Here is a 20461-nt window from a genome sequence, read left to right as displayed (position 1 = left end):
TTAGTGCTGTTAGGTAGGGAGTTTCAAGTGCAGCAATAATAAAAGAATGGTGATACAATTCCAAGCCTGAATGGTATGAGATTTGAATGGGATCTTGACATTGGTGTTGTTCCTATGTGCTCATTGTTCTTGCCATTTTAAGTAGTAAAGTTTGTTGTGCATCATCCTTAACCTGCATCTCCAAGTTGTTGGTATGATTTGGTTGGGATCAGTAATGGCCTTAGTTCTCCAAAGGAAAAGTGCTGAGGCCAGTGGGAAAGCAAGAGTGTTTCCTGTTGGCATTAGCAGCACCTGTCAGGTGGGATTCACCCAACTTTAGTATTTAAGCCTCAATAACCACCTCATTCCACCAGACCTGCTCACTATGCTCCATTTTTTTAGTGCTGCCTTTTATTTAGGTCTCTCAACCTTCCCGGAAAGCTCAAAAGCCCCCAAGAGCTTTATGTTCATTCAATTTCATTCTCCGTTACCGTTAACTAGTCTTTAATTTACAGGATGGATCCATTACCCACTAGCCAAGAAGTTTCACTTCCTCTTTTCTAACTGCAGTGTTTAGAAAGTATGGACATTGAAGTGACCAGGGTTTTACAATACACAGATAAGAATTACTACTTTGAACTGAAAACTGTTTGAGATCACCACTAATGTGATCTTCACCTTTCCCAAACTTGAAGGGGCAGTCAAGCCACAAGAGTCCAATCACAGAGAAGAGTCTCAAGGTCAAGGTCAACTCCAACCCTCACACCCCTCTGAATCCCGGATGCCAGGTCCATGTTTGTCAGGATCTGCACCAAATCCGCCCAGTGGATTTCTCACTTGAGGGGCAGCAGCATACCGGGAGGCTGGAGCATCCACTCTGGGTGTGAAGCTGTTAGCTTCACTGAGTTGAAGAGTGAGTTAAGAAGGGCTAAAAGAGGACATGAGAAGACTTTGGCTGATAGGATTAAGGAGAATCCTAAGGCGTTCTATAGATATGTTAAGAACAGAAGGTTGGTTAGGGCAAGATTAGGGCCTGTTACAGACAGCAGAGGGAAGTTGTGTGTGGAACCGGAAGAGATTGGAGAGGCATTGAACCAATATTTCTCTTCGGTGTTCACGCAGAGGGACATAAATGTAGCTGAGGAGAACACTGGGTTACAGGGGTGTAAACTAGACAGTATTGCAGTTGATAGGGGAGATGTGCTGGATATTCTTGAGGGTTTGAAAATAGATAAGTCCCCTGGGCCGGACGGGATTTATCCTAGGATTCTTTGGGAGGCAAGAGAGGCGATTGCAGAGCCGCTGGCTCTGATCTTCAGGTCGTCGTTGGTCTCAGGTATAGTGCCGGAAGATTGGAGGATAGCGAATGTTGTCCCATTGTTTAAGAAGGGGAACAGAGACTTCCCTGGGAATTATAGACCGGTGAGTCTCACTTCTGTTGTGGGCAAGGTTTTAGAAAAAATTATTAGGGATAGGATTTATAGTTATTTGGAGAGTAATGAATTGATTGGAGATAGTCAGCATGGTTTTGTAGCGGGTAGGTCGTGCCTTACTAACCTTATTGAGTTTTTTGAGAAAGTGACCAAAGAGGTGGATGGGGGTAAGGCAGTTGACATGGTATATATGGATTTTAGTAAGGCGTTTGATAAGGTTCACCATGGAAGGCTTCTGCAGAAAATGTTGATGTATGGGATTGGGGGTAATCTAGGTAATTGGATCAGGAATTGGCTAGCAGATAGGAGACAGAGGGTGGTGGTTGATGGTAAGTATTCGTCATGGAGTTCAGTTACGAGTGGTGTGCCTCAGGGATCTGTTTTGGGGCCACTGCTGTTTGTAATTTTTATTAACGATCTGGATGAGGGTATAGTTGGGTGGATTAGTAAATTTGCTGATGACACCAAAGTCGGAGGTGTGGTAGATAGTGAGGAAGGGTGTCATAGTTTGCAGGGAGACTTGGACAGGTTGCAGAGCTGGGCCGAGAGGTGGCGGATGGAGTTTAATACGGAGAAGTGTGAGGTAATTCACTTTGGCAGGAATAACAGATGTGTCGAGTATAGGGCTAACGGGAGGACTCTGAATAGTGTGGATGAACAGAGGGATCTAGGTGTATGTGTACATAGATCCCTGAAAGTTGGGAATCAAGTAGATAAGGTTGTTAAGAAGGCATACGGTGTCTTGGCATTTATTGGTAGGGGGATTGAATTTAGGAGTCGCAGCGTCATGTTGCAACTGTACACAACTCTGGTGCGTCCGCACTTGGAGTATTGTGTGCAGTTCTGGTCCCCACATTATAGGAAGGATGTGGAGGCTTTGGAGAGGGTGCAGAGGAGGTTTACCAGGATGTTGCCTGGTATGGAGGGGAGGTCCTATGAGGAGAGACTGAGGGATTTGGGGTTGTTTTCGTTAGAAAGAAGGCGGCTAAGAGGGGATCTTATTGAAACATATAAGATGATTAGAGGTTTGGATAGGGTGGACAGTGATAGCCTTTTTCCTCGGATGGAGAAAGTTAGCACGAGGGGGCATGACTTTAAATTAAGGGGGGGTAGTTATAGGACGGATGTCAGGGGTAGGTTCTTTACCCAGAGGGTGGTGAGGGATTGGAATGCCCTGCCTGCTGCAGTTGTGGATGCGCCTAGTTTGGGGGCGTTTAAGAGATCCGTGGATAGGTTTATGGATGGAAAGGGATTGGTTTAGGTTCGAGGGTCATTGTTTTTTTTAACTGGTCGGCGCAACATCGTGGGCCGAAGGGCCTGTTCTGCGCTGTAATGTTCTATGTACTGCACGGCACTGTCCCCAGATTTCACCAAGTTCTAATCTCCTTGCTACACCAAGCTATAAATGGCTCTCAAGATTTCTTCTGAACCCTAACCTTTTCCAGCATGGACCTTTTGATACATTCCCTATGCCCAGGACTTCTCCTGAGCCCTAATTACACAAAGCCAGCTAAAAGCAAAACACTTGCTGTTGGGAGCCTGCTAACAGCAGCACCTTTTTGACCTGGACTTTTCCCCTGCTGAGTTCTCATGCCCCCAGCAAATGAACAGATCACTGGAAACCCTTTTTCACCCTTTTTTTAGAATTTTTCACACTCCACCCATCTCTGACAATGGTAGTCTTTCTGCACTCACTGCATTTAAATTGATTGCAGCCTTAACTCCCAGAACAAAACTATTCTTTGGGCTGCATCTCTTTGCAAACAGTGCAGATAGCTTGTCTTCAATTCTCCAGCTAAATAAGTGCACTTGCTGTTTTATGATCTTGCCTTTCTAGCTGTTAATGTGTTACATAAGAACATAAGACATGACTCCAACCTTTTAAGATAAGAATGTAGGGAAGACCTAACTTTGTGTTTTGATTCAATCTTCTTGCCTGCTCCCCATTCTCTACTATTTTTTTGGACTGCTTTAGTTGCATTCATCCCTTTTTATAGTTAACTTTAATTTTCCCAGAATTAAAAATATCTGAATTAAGTATAAGGTATTTATAACAGGTTTAGAAAATGATGTTGCAGAGCTTTGGCATGCTGCTGCTGTGCATCTTAAACATGGTACACACAGAAGTCATGTTGTACAGCTGCTATGGGATATGAATATTTGCTTTGTCCTGAATATTATTAATAATCTTGAGTGTTGTTGGAGTTGCACTCATCCAGGCAAGTGAAGTGTTCCATCACACTGCTGATTTGCACCTTGTAGGTGGGGACAAGTATTTGTGAAATCAAGTGAGTCACTAACAGTAGAATATCTAGCATCTGACCTCTCATAGCTACTGTACTTATTTGGCTAGTCTCAATTAAGTTTTTGGTCAATTGTCACCACTGCCACCTCCACCTCTTATTGATGGTAGGGAATTTAGTGAATGTAATGGCATTTATTGTTCTGGGGGTATAGTTAAGTTGCTGATGGTCATTGTTGAGCACTGTGCGCTGTAAGGACCTGCCACTTATCAGCAGAAGCCTGATGATTTTTTCATGGTTTACTGCGTGAAATATGGACTGCTTTGTTATCTGAGGAGTTGTGAATGGAACTGAACATTCTGCAGAACATCCCCATTTCCCATCATCTGATGGGCTGGGAGAGATCATTGAAACAGCTAAAGTAGTTTGAGTCTTGGACACTGCTTTAAGCAACTTCTGCACTGATGCCCTGTGGCTGAGATGATTAGTCTTCTGCAATCACAATCATTATCTTCAGTGCTCCAACATAACTCTCCACTATTTGGAGTCATGTCTAGTGACAGCTTTCTCCAGTTTCCATTGACTTCAGTTTATTAGGACCTCAACCTGAAATGTTAACTCTCTATTTCTCTCTGCACTGATGCTACCAGATCTGCTGAATATTTCCAGCATTTTCTGTTTTTTCAAAAATCTTTTCCTGTGTGCAGTATGCTCAGCCCTTTCTTGATATTACCTGAATCCAATCAGTGATGAATGTGTCTGTTATATTAGGAGGACCTAAAGGCTAGGCTGGAATTGATCATTGGCACTTTTGGCTATAGATGATTTCAGGCGCTTTATACTGTCTTTTGCAATAATTCTGGGCTCTGCCACAATTGAGGCTGGAGGTGTTCATGGAATTATCATGTCCCATTAATTGTTTAATTGATCCCACCCCCCCAAATTCATGATTAGATGTAACAGGACTGCAGATCACTCATTTATGGGATGAGTGCCACTGGCAAGGCCAGCACTTATTGCCCATACCTAATTTTCTTTACAAAAGCGGTGCTAAGCTGTCCTTTTGCCCTGCTGCAGTCCATTTGGTATTGATGCACTCAGTGCTGTTAGGAAGATAGTTCTGGGATTTTGACTCAGCTACAGTGAAGGTGCAGCATTTACTTCCAAGTCAGGATGATGTATGACTTGGAGGGGAATTTGCAGGTGGTGATGTTTGCAAACATTCATTTGCCAGTTGTACAGTACTTTCTTAGGGACTGTGATATCTTTACAGTGATTAGATGAATAGAATGGCATAGAGCATTGAAGATAGGACCTGTAGTGGTTTGGACAGTAACAGTGGTGTCTAGATTTGTACTCAGTCCTCATGCTTTTGCAGTTGGGTACCATACTTTTAAGACTTTAGCTGAGCACTATACTCTGTTTCATACATTTATTCGATGTAACGTTTGAGCTCATTGTGGTTTCTTGCTCCATTGTTTCTATTTTTACATTTATCACATTACTTTAGTTAAATATATACTCAATGTGATGAAAGAAAAGTTGAACAAAGAATAAGATCAGGTAAATGTAATCTAGTCTGAACTATCTTCACTTGGTCATGGGCGTACTGATCCTCACAGATGCAAAGTTACAATTATCTTCAATAGATTTTAAATCAATCCTCGCAATATACTATTCACAGTTAATTCAGATTAAAGCAAGATATATCTTAGCTTGAAATTAGATTCCTTGTCAACATAGTTGCTAACACTCCAGAATTTCCCCAAGTCCCTGTCGAGCGAGGAAGGGTACTCATTGCAAGAAAGGGTGTTGGAAGAAGAGGCGGTTAAATGATTTCAAAAGGAAATTGGATCGGCACTTGAGCGAAATAAACTTGCAGGGCTATGAGGATAGATGAGGGAATCGGAAAGACTGGATCACTCAACAGTGAGTTAACCTTGATTTGATGAGCCAAATGGTTGTCCTCTGTGTTGTATGACCTTATAACTCTGACTATGGACTGATTTTCACCAGGAGAACACCCAGCAAATATTGTGATATTAATACCTACAGTGCTGGAAACCTCAACAGGTTCTAAAGAAGAATCACATTGGATTCAAAGTATTAACTCTTTCTCTCTCCACAGATACTGCCAGACCTGAGTTTTTCCAGCAGTTGTTTTATTTGAGATTTTCAATATCCGCAGTACTTTGTTTCCATGTTGTGATTTTATTGTTTCCTATCTAAAAGCAAATCTGTTAGTGACGATAATACATTTTGTTTGTAAAAGCATTACAAGTTTTCTTCAACAAGCAAAAATTTTTAGAATTTTCAAATCACAATATTTTCTAACATGCATTTATCATACGTTTGTTTCTGCTAAGAGATTTTAATTTTGGTGTGTTGAATCAAAATGACAATTCAATGTGCCAACTTAGATTTTAATAATGTCTTTAATGTGCAGGAAGCATCCCAAGGCCCTCAAGATGTAATCTGACAAAAATGGTTGACTATGTGAGAGTAGCAGCAGGGTTTGAAGAGGGCCTTGAAGGAGGAAAGAGAGAAATGCAATTAGGTTTAACAAGAAAATTTTAGAACCATAGTGCCATGGTGGTTGAGGCCTGGATACCAATGTTAGAGAGATTGGGATTGGGGCACCTGCAGTAGGACATGGGGTGTAAGGAATAAAAGACCTGAGAGGTGGAGAGGGTTGCTGTTTGTTGGGTTGGAGGTGATTGGAGATATTGAAGGGATTTAAATTGGAGGCATGGGAAAACCAGGCATCCCATTGTAGATCAGCAGGCACATGGGTGATTGGTGAGCCAGAATTAGAACTATAGAAAAATGATGACACAAAAAGAAGCCATTCAGCCAAAACAGAAAAATACCTAGCTGCTCATTCTAATTTTCCCTTCCAGCACTATGTCCGTAGCCTTGCAGATTACAGCACTTGAGGTGCAGATCCAAGTGCCTTTTTAAATGAGTTGAGGGTTTCTGCCTCCACTACCAAGCCTAAACCTGGCAGCGAATTCCAAACACCCACACCTCTCTGGGTGAAGAAATTTTTCCTCATGTCCCCTCTGATGCTTCTAACAGCTGTTCTTTTCACTATCAACTTTAATCTGCGCCCCTTCGTAATTGACCTGTTCTGCTAGGTGATGCATTGCAGCCATGTCTACTCTATCTAGGCCCCTCATAATCTTACACACCTCAATCAGGTCACCCTCAATTCTAAGGAAAACAATCTGATTATTTCCTCATAGCTGCAATTTTCAAGCCCTGACGACGACATTGTAACCCTCCTGTGTACTTTCTCTGGAGCAATTACGTCCATCCTGTAATGTGGCAGTGAGTACTGCTGGTCTAGCTGTGGCCTAACCAACATTTTATACGGTTCCATCGTTACATCCTGCTTTTGTATTTTATACCATGTCCAATTAGGGAAAGCATTTCATGTGCTTTCTCCACCAGCTTATCCACCTGCTCTGCCACCTTCAGGAACCTGTGGACATGTACTCTAAGGTCTCTTTATTCCTTTGCCCTTCCCAATATCTCCCGTTTATTGTGTATTCCTTAGCTTTGTCTGTGCTCCCCAAATGCATTACCTTCCACTTCTCCAGATCAAAACTCATTTACTGCTTTTCCACTCACTCATCCAACTAATGATATAATTCTGGAGGCAACAGCTATCATTTTCGCTATCAACTGCACAGTCAATTTCTGTGTCTGCAAATTTCCCAATCATGCTTCCCACATTTAAAATTATTAATACATGCACTAAATAGCAAGGAATCCAAAATGTGAAATGCCTCTGAAAAGCACTTTCCATTGGCAAAAACATCCATCAATCGTTTGCCTTTGTTTTCTGTCCCTGAACCAATTTGGATCCGACACATTCCTGTATCTCATGGACTTTTATTTTTCTGATCAGTCTGTCATGTACCTTATCAGATTCCCTACCAAAATCCATATAGACAACATGCACTGCATTACCGTTGTTTATCCTCTGTGAAACTTGCTCAAAAAAATTGATTCAAGTTAGTGAGACATGACCCCCCGACTCCCTGCCCAACCCCTACACTCCGGCAAAACAATGCCGACTATCCCCGATGAATCCATTCCTTTCTAAATGACAGTTTATCCTGTCTCATAATTGGTTCTAATAATTTTCCTACCACTGATCTCACACTGAAGAGCTTATAATTACTTGGCTTATCTCTGACAAACCACTCCCCCCCCCCCCCCCCCCCCCCCCCCCACCTTTACAAATAATGGAGCAACGTTCACAGCCTCCAAACCTCTGATACCTCACCTGTATCTAGTGAAGATTGGAAAATGATTCTTGGAGCATCCACTGTTTACTCCCTGACTTTCGTTAACAATATGTCTGGGCCTGGATTTATCAGTTTTTGTGCAACGTAATACAGGAAGCAGAGTTTTGGTTGAGAAGCTCATGGAGAGTGGAGAATAGGAATCTGGCATGGGGAAGATTGGAATAGTGGAGTCCTGATGCGACAAAGGCATGGATGAGGGCTTCAGCAGCAAATATGCTGATACAGGGGTGAAGCTGTGCATTGTTAGAGGTGGAAATAGGAAGTCTTTATGATGGAGAGCATGTGGAGTTGAAAGCTGTGCCCAGATTTGAATAGGATGCTGAGGAATTGGGGATGTAGTTAATACTGAAAAAGAACTTGACAACATACAAACTGGCATTGATAAACTTGCAGAATAAGTCTGTAATATATACAAGTATGAACTGATGTGTTTTGCTAGGAGCAATCAGGCAGCCATGTACTGTTTGAATAATAGTCTAAATGAGGTAGAAGTGCCACGGGATCTACAGATACTCAAACCCACTGAAGGTAATAATGCAGATTAATTAAGTCATTTTTAAAATTAAAGCAAGCACTGGGATGTATTTCTAGAGCAATAAGATTAAAAAGCTGAGCACTTGGTCATTAGATTGGTTCCACTGGTCGGCGCAACATTGAGGGCCGAAGGGCCTGTACTGCGCTGTTATGTTCTATGTTATGTTAAATTTGTTTACAGCCTTAGACTATATTTAGAATATTGTGCACAGTACTGATCTTCATATTTTGCAAAGGACACTAAGGAAAGTGCTAAAAATACTGAGAACAATAACAGAACTGAGTGTATGCTTATCAAGAAATGGCAGAACAGGCTAGCTCTCTTCTCGCAGAATGTACCATCCCTACAGTGCAGGAGGAGGCCATTTGGCCCATTGAGTCTGCACCAACTCTCTGAAAGATCATCTTACCCAGACCCGCCCTTTTCCTGTTACCCTGCAAATTTACTATGACTAATCCACCTAACTTGCATACCTTTGGACGTTCAGGGGCAATCTAGCATGATCAATCCACCTAACCTCATTGAACTGTGGGAGGAAACCCAGCAGACACTGGGAGAATGTACGAACTCCACACCGACATCACCCAAGGCCAGAATTGAATCCAGGTCCCTAGCACTATGAAGCAGCGGTGCTAACCACTGCCGCCCCACAGAAGGAGAAAGCAGAGGTCTTTAAAATTATGAAAAGAATTTTAATAGGGCAGATGTAGAGAAAATGTCACTTGTGGGGGAATCTAAAATTAGAGGTCACAAATATAAGATAGGCACTAATAAATCTGATCAGGAATTCAAGAGAAACTGCTTTGTCCAAAATGTGGTCAGAATATGGAACATGCTACAAAAAAAATTAGCTGGACAAATAGAGATGCTTTTAAAAGGGATGGGATGTCATTGATATGGAGTTCCTGATGGGGGCTGAGAGGCAAAGAATGAAGAGTTGGAGTATGGGTAGTGGCGGCAATGTTGAACTTGGAGTAATGGACTTGATCCAGAGCACGAGCCAGAATGCATATACAAATGGATATGCGTAATTCAGATCATGTGGCCGAGACAAAAGGTGAGAGGGACGTGCCCTCAAACAGAGGAGATGAGGCCTTGTGATGGGATGAATTGAGGATATTAGTTAGCATGGAGTCAGTTTGGTGCATCAACGAATCATAGTACAGGCTCAAAACAGTTGTGGTGAGAGAGTAGATTTCAGTTGTCAGTCTTTGACTTTTTTTCATGTTTTTCTGCAATTACAGGTAAAACTTTTCAGCTTTATTCACACAACCTGATAGCCTTATTTGAACAGGCAAAGAAACCAGGGTTAGCATCTCACATTCAAACACACCGTTTGCCTGACAAGATATTACCCAGGTAAGGAAACTGCATTTTGTGGAACTGAGTTCCATTTAAAATCCTGCAATGCGTTGTGCTGGAACAGTGTAAAATATGTCTTTATTCAGCATCCTCCTTCGACATTTTTGAAGTCCAGTCTTCTAAGTAGTTCCAGGCAAACTCTCAATTGATTCTGGTGCTTGACGTGATCAACAAGCAAATGTCTGCCCAACTGAGGATGTATGTGACAAAAACAAAAAATACACAAATGAAGCAGAAGTTGTCAGAATGGCTGAGTGGTCTAAGGTGCCAGATTCAAGGAATGTGATTCCTTGCCTTGTGTTAAGCTTGATGAATACTAGTTCCTTTCTAGGTCTGTGGGTTCAAATGGCACTCCTGACATTTTTTATACAGTAAATGGCAGAACCCTTAAGAGTATTGATAGACAAAGGGATCTGGATGTACAGGTACACAGGGCACTGAAGGTGATAATGCAGGCAGAGAAGGTAGTCAAGAAGGTGTATGGCATGCTGGCCTTCGTCGGCTGGGGCATTGAGTTTAAAAATTGGCAAGTCATGTTGCACCTATATAGAACCTTAGGCCACGCTTGGAATATAGTGTTTAATTCTGATCACCACACTACCAGAAGGATGTGGAGGCTTTGGAGAGGGTATAGAACAGCTTTACTAGGATGTTGCCTGGTATGGAGGGCATTAGCTATGAGGAGAAGTTGGAGAAACTTGGTTTATTCTCACTGGAACAACAGAGGTTGAGGACCGACCTGATAGAAGTCTACAGGATTATGAGAGGCATTGACAGAGTGGATAGTCAGAAGCTTTTCCCAGGGTGGAAGAGTCGATTATTAGGGGGCACAGATTTAAATAAGATGTATGAGGCAGATTTTTTACAGAGTAGTGGGTGCCTGGAACTCTGCTGGGGGAGGTAGTTGAAGCAGATACGGTAGTGACTTTTAAGGGACATCTTGACAGATACATGAATAGGATGGGAATAGAGGGATATGATATCCAGAAGGGTAGGGGGTTTTAATTAAGTCGGGCAGCTTGGAGGGCCGAAGGGCCTGTTCCTGTGCTGTAATTTTCTTTGTTCTTCTTTTTCCATCTGATAAGAACTATGTTTCGGTTGCGCGGATCCCTAAGCAAATCTTCTGATTAAGATATTCTGGTGTGATGGAAGATTATACTAATGAACAGCATTTAAAAAAGAAACCAGGAAGGGGGCAAATACAAACATAAGAACATAAGAACATAAGAAATAGGAGCAGGAGTAGGCCATCTGGCCCTTCGAGCCTGCCCCGCCATTCAATAAGATCATGGCTGATCTGTCGTGGCTCAGTTCCACTTTCCCGCCCTCTCCCCATAACCCTTAATCCCCTCGCTTATCAAAAACCCATCAACCCGCTTCTTAAAAATATGTAGCGAGGCAGCCTCCACCACTTCAACGGGCAGAGAATTCCAGAGATTCACCACCCTTTGAGTGAAGAAGTTCCTCCTCAACTCTGTTCTAAACCGCCCCCCCTTTATCTTGAGGCTGTGCCCCCTAGTCCTACTGTCTTTTTTGAGCGGGAAGAGTCTCTCCACCTCTATCCTATCCATCCCATTCATCATCTTATACGTCTCAATGAGATCTCCCCTCATTCTTCTAAACTCTAACGAGTACAAGCCTAGTTTATTCAGCCTCTCCTCATAGCTCAACCCCCTCAACTCCGGTATCAGCCTAGTAAACCTCCTCTGCACTCCCTCCAAGGCCAAAATATCCTTGCGCAGGTGCGGCGCCCAAAACTGCACACAGTACTCCAGCAAACATATACAAGAGAAAACTAGAATGGCCATAAATGCTTGAGCAGAAGTCGGGCAGAAGTGATTACTGGAATGGACAGTAAAAGAAAACACACTTGTCCACATGGATAAGTTCAAGATACTTAATGCTGGAAGTATATATAGAGTATTGATCTGCAGCATGAGTCATAATTTAATGAGCATCTTATACAATGACTGACATCTACCCTGTGTTGTTTCCAGGAGATTTGCTTTAACAACAAAGATTCCAGAAACAAAAGGTTGCCACAAATGTTGCATTGGTATGTAAATTTGTATTTTTAACATTTGCTTGGAGTATGGTAGTTGTTAATTGTACAAAACTGCATTTTTAAGCATATGAATATGATTATTATTGTGTATCTGGTCAGACACCATATGTTTCAATGTCCCTCTGATCTGGTTGCTGGGAGATGTGCAAAAATGGTCTTTCAGTCTTGCTCCTGTTTCTTTACTTGGCATCTCCTACCCAAAGTAACACAGCTGAGATCAGGAAGCAGAAGTGTCGGAGTGATACAACCCACCTCTATACATCTTTCTCTTAAAATGCCTGCGTTTTGGGAAAGCACAGCAGGTTAAATATTGACCTTGCACCACGTATAGGAATATTGTATGGCTAATACAAAAAAATTGAATTTAATGTACATATTTGAAAGAAAGCTATCATTTTGCAAAATGTTATTTTTAGCTTTTAAAAATGATCTCCCTGTTTACTAACTACAGTGAGAAATCCGTACACTGGGTACAAATACCTCTGTGGAGCATTGCAGTCCGGTATTGTCTTACTTCAGTGGTATGAGCCAATGCAAAAATTCATGTTAATCAAGGTCAGTGTTTGTTTTACATCATTCATTAGGCATCTAATATTTTAGTACTGAATTACTTTTAGATCATAAATAGTAAACAGTAATTTGTTAGAGTTAAATGTTGAATATTTAAAAGTATATACCCATATTTAAATGTACTGCAAATATAAAGCTATAGAGATTGGGTATGTTTGTAATGTTTAGTAGTTGCATGTTCACCTTGAAACAGTACTTTTTTCTACTTGTCATAACAATCTCCAGCCAAAAGTGCTGAGTGGCTAATCCAGCTCAGCCTCTTCCTGAGACATTCTGCCATGTCTGCATGGGGTTTCCTCTGGATGCTCCAGTTTCCTCTGTCTGAAAAACGTGCTAGTTAGGTGCACTGACCATGCTAAATTCTCCCTCACTGTACCCAAACAGGCTCCAGAGTGTGGCGACTAGGGAATTTTCACAATAACTTCATTGCAGTGTTAATGTGAGCTTCCTTGGACACAAATAAATAAGATCCTCAGCATTACTTCAGCCAATTCAATTCACTTCATGTGACATCAAGAAAAGGCTGATTGCATTAGATACAGTAAAGGCTATGGGTCTAGACAACATTCCACTGGAACCATGTCTATGCCAAGCTGTTCCAGTATAACTGCAACACTGGCAGCTCCCAACAATGCAAGATTACCCTGCTATGTCCTGCTCACAAAGCACAATAAATCTAAACCACCTTTTTACTAGAAACTTTACTGAACTGGCCACATAGTTACTGTGACTTCAAGGTCAAACTCACCACCTAACTTCCTTAAGGACCTGTCAGTTCACAAGTTGGGAGTATAATGAAGTACTCTTGTAGATGTGTACGGAGATGTGTGCAGCTCCAGCAATGCTTAAGGTTTACATAATCCAAGTCAATGCTTTCCTCTTGAAGGAACTCAATCCACCACTTTAAACATTCAATCCAACAGGTACACAGGATCACCACCTGCTGGTTCCCTTCCAAGTCATGCATCATCCTGACTTGAAATTATATCACCATTCCCCTTTGTTGCTGAGTCAGAATCCTGGAACTCCCTACTTAACAGGCCTGTGAGTGTACCTACACAATACAGAAAGCAGCAGTTAAAGAAAATGGCTTGCCACCTCCGAGCAATTAGCAATAGGCAATAAATATCAGCAATGCCCACATCCCACAAATGAATAAAGGAACCATTTCAAATGTGCGTTGGAATACTGATTTTTAGCTGCACAAAATCTGGATAATGATTTATTCTTTTCCAGCATTTTGACTTTCCACTCCCGGACCCTTTAAAGGTTTTTGAAATGCTTGTGGTACCTGAGCAGGAATACCCAATGGTCTGTGTAGCCATCAGCAAAGGCAGTGAACCCAACCAGGTAGTCCGGTTTCAGACAATAAACTTGAACTCCTCTTCCTCGTGGTTTACAGAAGATGGCTCAGGTATGCCATTTGCTCATAGATTTTCACAGTTTTGTAATGTTTTATCATTCGTAGATTACACTGCAAAACAGTTTAAAACTCACTGAACACCTGAGGTCTAATGATTTTAAAAAAATTAAATGGAAAGTGAGTTATATAGATTTGTTGATAATGTGGATCTAGGTATTAAATAATTCTATGCAGGTTTTGATTACAATACTATATTCTTCCATTTAATTTGTTAGCATTATTCTCATAATTAATTAGCTTTGGATTTTTTGTGTATTATAAATCACTGGAAAAACAATTTTTTTATGTACATATCCAATGGCAACTTTTTTAAACTGAGGACAATTTATCTAAAAGATTTGATCATCTAAGAGCATTAAATGTTTGCAATTTCATAAATATCACTAGTTATGTGTGCATTTTATTGTTGTAGCTAGTTGTCAGTTGGATACCATCCATGTAACCCAGTTGGAAAGGGATACAGTTCTTGTCTGCATGGATCGTGAGTATCTATCAAGTTTTAAAAATCCTAAATATATTCCCTTTTAACACCATGAGAATTTTTGTTTGAGACTATTTAATTTTACTATCGTCTATCTATAAAGTCCCCAGCAGTGTTCTTGCCCCTTATTTCATTAAATATAATGTCTCTTTATATGATCAATGGTTACAGTGAAATATACAGGGTGAATATTTTTTATATTTTTTATTTGGTGAGAGCTGATGGGCACAGATACGTTTGGCTCGCAGTTGCAAAGGCCAGTTATGTATAGTTCATGAGAAGCATATCTTTCAATCATTGAATATGAGATCAGTGATCAAAACAGAGTTACCTGATGTGGGTGTATGTCACCAAATCACAGAATTCTTACAGCACTGAAGGAGACTGTTTTGTCCATTGTATCTGCACCAGCTTTCCGAATGAGCAATTTACTCATGTTCTTCCATCTTCTGCCTGCAACCCTTAGGCATTAGCCTGTGCATTCCAGACCATAAAACTTTGAACGCATGTGGTTTTTCTTGTATCGCTTTTGCTTTAATAAGTCTGTCCTGTCTCATTCTCAATCCCTCACGAGTTGAAGCTGTTTCTCTGTATCTACTCTGTCAAAATATCTCGTGATTTTGAATACCTCTATCAAGTACCTCTGCCACCTTTATTCCAAAAAAAAACAGTTCTAACTCCTCCAGTCTGTTATTGCAATTGAAGTTCCTCATCCCTGGATCCATTCTCATGAATCTTTTTGAACTCTCTCCAAGGACTTCGCACATCTTTCCAGCTTTCTTATACAAGTTCAACATAACTTCCTTGTTCTTGTACATAATACTGCTACTGATATATTCATAGGATACTATATGCTTTTATAACAACTGTCAACCTGTCCTGCTACCTTCAATGACTTTAATGTGTTGCATTACATGAATTCAAATTTTCATAATTATACTTATTTCTATTGAATTTTGTTTTTATCAAATAATTAGTGTTTTTTTTAGGAAATTGGACTCTAAACCACAGAGTAAAAACATCCTTGTTGAGGAATAAACCTTGTTGGTGAAATGGGCAGCCACTAATTCAGAATGAAAACTAACAAGGTTTATTGATCAGCAAAGATTAATACTTAACGTTCTACTAGTCAAGGTATGGTATGACACAAGTTCAACACCTGCCAAGTCTGTTTTTCCCTGGAACCTGGTCTTGCCCAAACTTCTGTGTTCTTTTCTTGGTTCCTTGAGCCTGGTCCCTTGACTCACAGCATCCTTTAAGATTTTAACTCAGTCAGCTTAAAACTGCAAAGGGCTTTGTATGTTTGTTAAGAGTTGAGAATTCTTCATCTTATTTTTTTTAACTTTATTCCAATCCAATCAAGTCAAATTAAAGCCAATTCAGATCCCAACAAGTTGGGACGTTCCCGATCCAAGCTGACAAGACAGGGCTCTCACCTCCTGTCTTGGGCTTGACCTGCTGTAGCTGTTCATTTCCCAACTATGTGCGCTCTCTTTTTTTTTCTCTCTCTAGTTACACACTTTACAGTTGCTGCTGAATGGTTTTTCTCTCTCTCTCTCCCCCCCCCCCCCTCTCTCTCTCTCTCTCTCTCTCTCTCTCCCCCTCCCTCCCTCCTCCGCCTTCCCCTCTCCATCCCGCCACCCCCCGCCCTGCATCGTCCCACACACCATTTTGCCCCACGTTTTAATCTCCAGTCTCCTGTTTCTCTCCGCTTAAAACCTGAACTCCATGTGGATTTTGATCTTCTCCAGCATGCTAATACAAAATGGCTGGCAACAGGGAGGAATGTTTGACCCAGGTTGCAGTTAGAGACATGTGTGATTGTTAACAGATGCTCTTGTGGGGTGAGGAGAGTTTGTTTTTTGGGGGTTTTTGTTTGGGTTTAACCTTTTACATAGTATCAATAATCTCAGTGAAGTTAAAAGTAATGATGCTTTCAGTTTACCAATATTTGCAACTTCAGATTTAGGGAGTCTTTATGAAAGCATTCTGTGTTGCAATTCTGAATGTAGAGTCACTAAACTGACTGCAAAGCATAACTTTGATCCAACATTTAGCAAGTATGGGAGCTGTGCATTATTGTAATAAACTTCAGACATGGGAAATATATTAGTGTTTTGATCATGGCAAAAGCGAGGATTATAAGAGGCCAGGTACATTATTAATGTTCAATTGAGTGATTTTCTTCGCATCTAAATTTGTTAAATAATTGTCAGTGTAATCAAAAAATTACTCTAAGGTACAAACACTAAAATATTTCATGCAATTTAAATAACTGAGACTTTATAAATTATGATGAAAATTGGTGCGTAATATTAATTACAAAAACATTGGTAAAAATAATTCTAGGATATAATAGTGTGTAATAGTTTCCAGTATCCAGAGATGGACTTGATTCCAATTTTTTCTAATAAAACAATATTCTGTTTAATTTTTACGGCGTGACTTTTAAATGAAAACTTGCACGTTGAACATGTATTAGATGCTTTAATAGACAAAGAATCATGAGATACGAGTAGGGCTGACTGCTTTTAAAACCCAAATTTTAGCATGGGCAGTTTCTGCATCTGTCTCTGCACATTTAATCTTTACCCAACAATTATGGTTTTCAACATTAGTTTCAGATGTGAAATCTGTTGAAAAGCAACAGTTTAAATTTTCAACCATACTTTAGAACTCCACCCAAATATGCCCTAAGAATTCTTAAGTAGCCGTATACATTTTCAATGCCCTACTGACTCAACACAACTGAAAAAGACCATTCTAATATCAATAGACATCTGCTGTGCTCCTCTTCCCAATTTAGTAAATCAGAGATTTAGTTTTCAACTAAGCCCAGTAGCTAAACTTTTTTTACTATGTGCCCTTCTTTTGAAGTACATATTTATGTAACAGAATGACTTGGAAGTTATTCCAGCTGCAATCATCTCTGTCTAGCAAGATTGAGTAATTTTACTAAATAGAGGTAATTGCAGATGGAATATCTTTTAAGTTATTCGGTTACATAAAGAAGCTATGTACTATCTAAAGAAGGACACCCTTGGGTTATCTGTCATTTTTTTGTAATGTATTATTGTTATCTGGTACCAGCATCACATTTACATCAGAATTAACTACTTAATTTCATTGAATCTAATTCTATGCTTGCTGTGCCCTAGTGTTTCCCATGTGGAGATAAGATGCCACATGAGGGCACAGTAATCTGAATTAGATCCAGTCCACAATCTGTGTGCCTTCGCCTGCTGTATAAGGAAGTGGCTATTTGTATCATCTATAGATATCTCGGCTTTAAACCTCCTCTCAACATGGTAGATTGTCACTGGACCGTTTCTGTTCTTAATACCTGGGAACATTAAATACCCTTTATAACACGCTCTTCCTGACTCTAATGTCATAGTACAAAAGGAACGACAATGATCATTGTAGCTGATAGAAAGATGTTGGAAGAAATAAGAGAATACATAGAAAAGTGCACTTGTGGATGTCAGCAAACATAAAGATGGGAATTTTGGTGAATGGAAGCATTGTAATAAACCCTAATTCTTTGAAATCTGGTAACAGATACTATGTACACTTGTTGCACTATTCATGGGTAAACGCAAGTAAATTAAGATCAGAAAGGAGTCATCCAAATATTCTAACACGTAACATCTTAAATTTGTCCACACTGTCTTTCCCCTAAATTTCAACCATTTCTTTTACCCACTAGAGAATGTAGAATATGTTACCTACCCAACTATCAAAAGTGTAATTGTGGATATCTGCAGTGCAGTAACCTGAGCCAAAATACACCCTAAATCTCGGTAATTATTTGCATGTACAAATAAGTTTGGTAATATTCTAAAACAGTAAAGATGCAATCTGAGACCTTCAATAGATTGTAAAAAGAACTCGCTGTAATGTTCATAGCTGTCCAGTAATTTACAGGACCAAAATGAACAGTTCTGGAACAAAAAGCAGTAATGTTCATCAGGGTAGGTGGTCTGTAGAGAGACACTTGCTACCAAATCATTATTTTACACAGTAATTTCAAATACTTCGAATTTTATTAAAAGTTACAATATTGTGTTAAAATATTTGAAGGACTACCTACATCAGATTACAAAAAAATCATTATCATGACTTTATGGCGATTTTCTGAAACTTCAGTCGGGATACCTCTGAAGCTGTCATTCTTTCTTAAGCAATTAATCGAGGATGACTTGGGAACATGATTCATGAAAATGATTTGTCAGAAGTTCAAGATGGAGCGCAATACAAGGTGGATTTTTGCTGTTCCCTTCTGTAATATATTTTCACGACTGAAGGTTTGTAATTATCCATACTTTATTCTGTTTCAGAAAATGTCAAGATTGTAAATCTACATGGCAAATTGAAATCAAGCAAAAAACTAGCCTCAGAGCTGAGCTTTGATTTTTGCATTGAATCAGTAGGTAGGTACATTGCCTAATGGTTTGAATATAAATTGTATCTTTTAGATAAATTTATAGAGTAAAATCTATTTAGCTAGCTTTCAGAATGCAAAATGTTAAAGTGGGCTTCTGGATTGGGCGGGTAGAGGTCAAATGAAACTTAGTACAAGGAAACGTGAGGTGATGTAATTTTGAAGGAAGAATCAGAGAATGCGTATGTAAAATATTAAAACTTTATTAGGAGTAAATGCTTCCGGGCATTAGATATCCAAACCGTCAGAAGTAAATCAGAGGTATTGTTAATTTAGTGCATATCAGTTAGGCTGCAGTTACAATATTTATAAAGGATCATCTGGTGGAGGCAGGGGGTGCAGCTGAGGTAATCATTTGCATTTGTCTTCCCTGGAGGATAGAATGCTGTAAATTCACCAGCTAAAGAGAGTCGTAGTGATATCGGATAGGATTAGAAAAATATAAAAAGCTTCTATGGCCAGAATTCTCCCATTCCGCCTGCCACTGGAATTTTAGTGGGTGAGTTGTGGACAATCAGGTGGGAATTTCCAGCTTTTAAACTAGCGCAGCTGGAAAATTCCGCCCTCTGATTCTATGACCCGTAGTAGAAAAGTCACCCAGTCTGGAAGGGTGCATCCTAGATTGTTGAGGAAAGGCCACAGTCTTGCAATCTCCCTTAGATATGGGGGTTGTGCCAGAGAATTCAGGGATTGCAAATATTCCAGCCTATTCAAAAATGGGAGCTGGCTAAATCCAGAAATTACAGACCAGCCAACCAGATGGTGAGGAAACCTTAAACAACAATCTGGGACAAAATTGAGTGGCATTTGGAAAATTATGGGCAATAAATTAAAGCTGGCACAGGTTGTGAAAAGACAAATCATGCTTGACAGCTTGATTGATTTTATGAATTAATAAAGATTAGATGAGAGTGGTGCAGCTGTTGCTGTCTTTATGGTTTTTCAAAAGGTATTTGACACAGTCCATGCCATTTGAAGTGACTATGGCAATGTAGATACAAAATGGTCAGAAATAGAAAGCAGTGGTGAAAGGTTCTTCCTCAGACAAGGAGGAAGTGTACAGTTATGTTTCCCAGAGGTTGGTGTTAGGCCGACTGCTGTATTTTTTTATGTGGTGTGGATTAGGTATACAGGGCATAATTTCCAAAGGTTGCTGATGATGTATTCAGATATGTAGTTAAGTGAAGAGGTTAGTAAGAGACCCCTGGTTGGACAATGCATACTACAAAAATAGGCCAGCCATGTGACAAATAAATTAACACAACATGAAGTGATACATTTTGGTAGCAAGAATGAGGAGAGGCAATATAAACTAAATGATACAATTTAAAAGGGCAGGCAGGAAAAGAGGGACGTTGGTGTTTGCAAGCATGAATCTTTGAAGGTGGCTGAGCAAGTTCCTTGGCTTTATAATAGAGACATGGAGCACAAAACAAGGATTTTTTTAAACGCATGTAAGGCCCCTGCTGGAATGTTCAGTTTTGAGATGCACAACTTAGGAAGGATGTCAAGGTTCTAGATATGATGCAAGAGATTTACGAGAATAGTACCAAGAACGAGGAACTTTACTTATGTGGCGAGGCAGGAGAAACTGGCTCTGTTTTCCTTGG

At 40.2% G+C, this 20461-nt stretch overlaps 2 protein-coding genes across 3 annotated transcripts in view; one reads left to right on the top strand and one right to left on the bottom strand.

The window, feature by feature from the left end:
• Positions 1-20461, bottom strand: part of dmac2l (distal membrane arm assembly component 2 like) — a 138924-nt gene that overhangs the window by 52283 nt on the left and 66180 nt on the right. The window lies entirely within an intron of this gene.
• The window catches only part of map4k5 (mitogen-activated protein kinase kinase kinase kinase 5), a 157622-nt gene that overhangs the window by 128390 nt on the left and 8771 nt on the right, over positions 1-20461 (top strand). For both annotated transcript variants that reach the window (XM_080202644.1, XM_080202645.1), the window contains 6 exons: positions 9751-9865; positions 11866-11924; positions 12385-12488; positions 13740-13917; positions 14339-14407; positions 18748-18840. In XM_080202644.1, coding sequence (XP_080058770.1) covers positions 9751-9865; positions 11866-11924; positions 12385-12488; positions 13740-13917; positions 14339-14407; positions 18748-18840 — 618 coding nt within the window. The remainder of the gene's footprint in view (positions 1-9750; positions 9866-11865; positions 11925-12384; positions 12489-13739; positions 13918-14338; positions 14408-18747; positions 18841-20461) is intronic.

The sequence above is a fragment of the Carcharhinus amblyrhynchos genome, chromosome 14, assembly GCF_965287045.1.
Source record: "Carcharhinus amblyrhynchos chromosome 14, sCarAmb.v2.hapA, whole genome shotgun sequence".
Lineage (NCBI taxonomy): Eukaryota > Metazoa > Chordata > Chondrichthyes > Carcharhiniformes > Carcharhinidae > Carcharhinus > Carcharhinus amblyrhynchos.
Note: the sequence above shows the minus strand (reverse complement) of the source record. Positions and strands in the feature narration are given on the sequence as shown.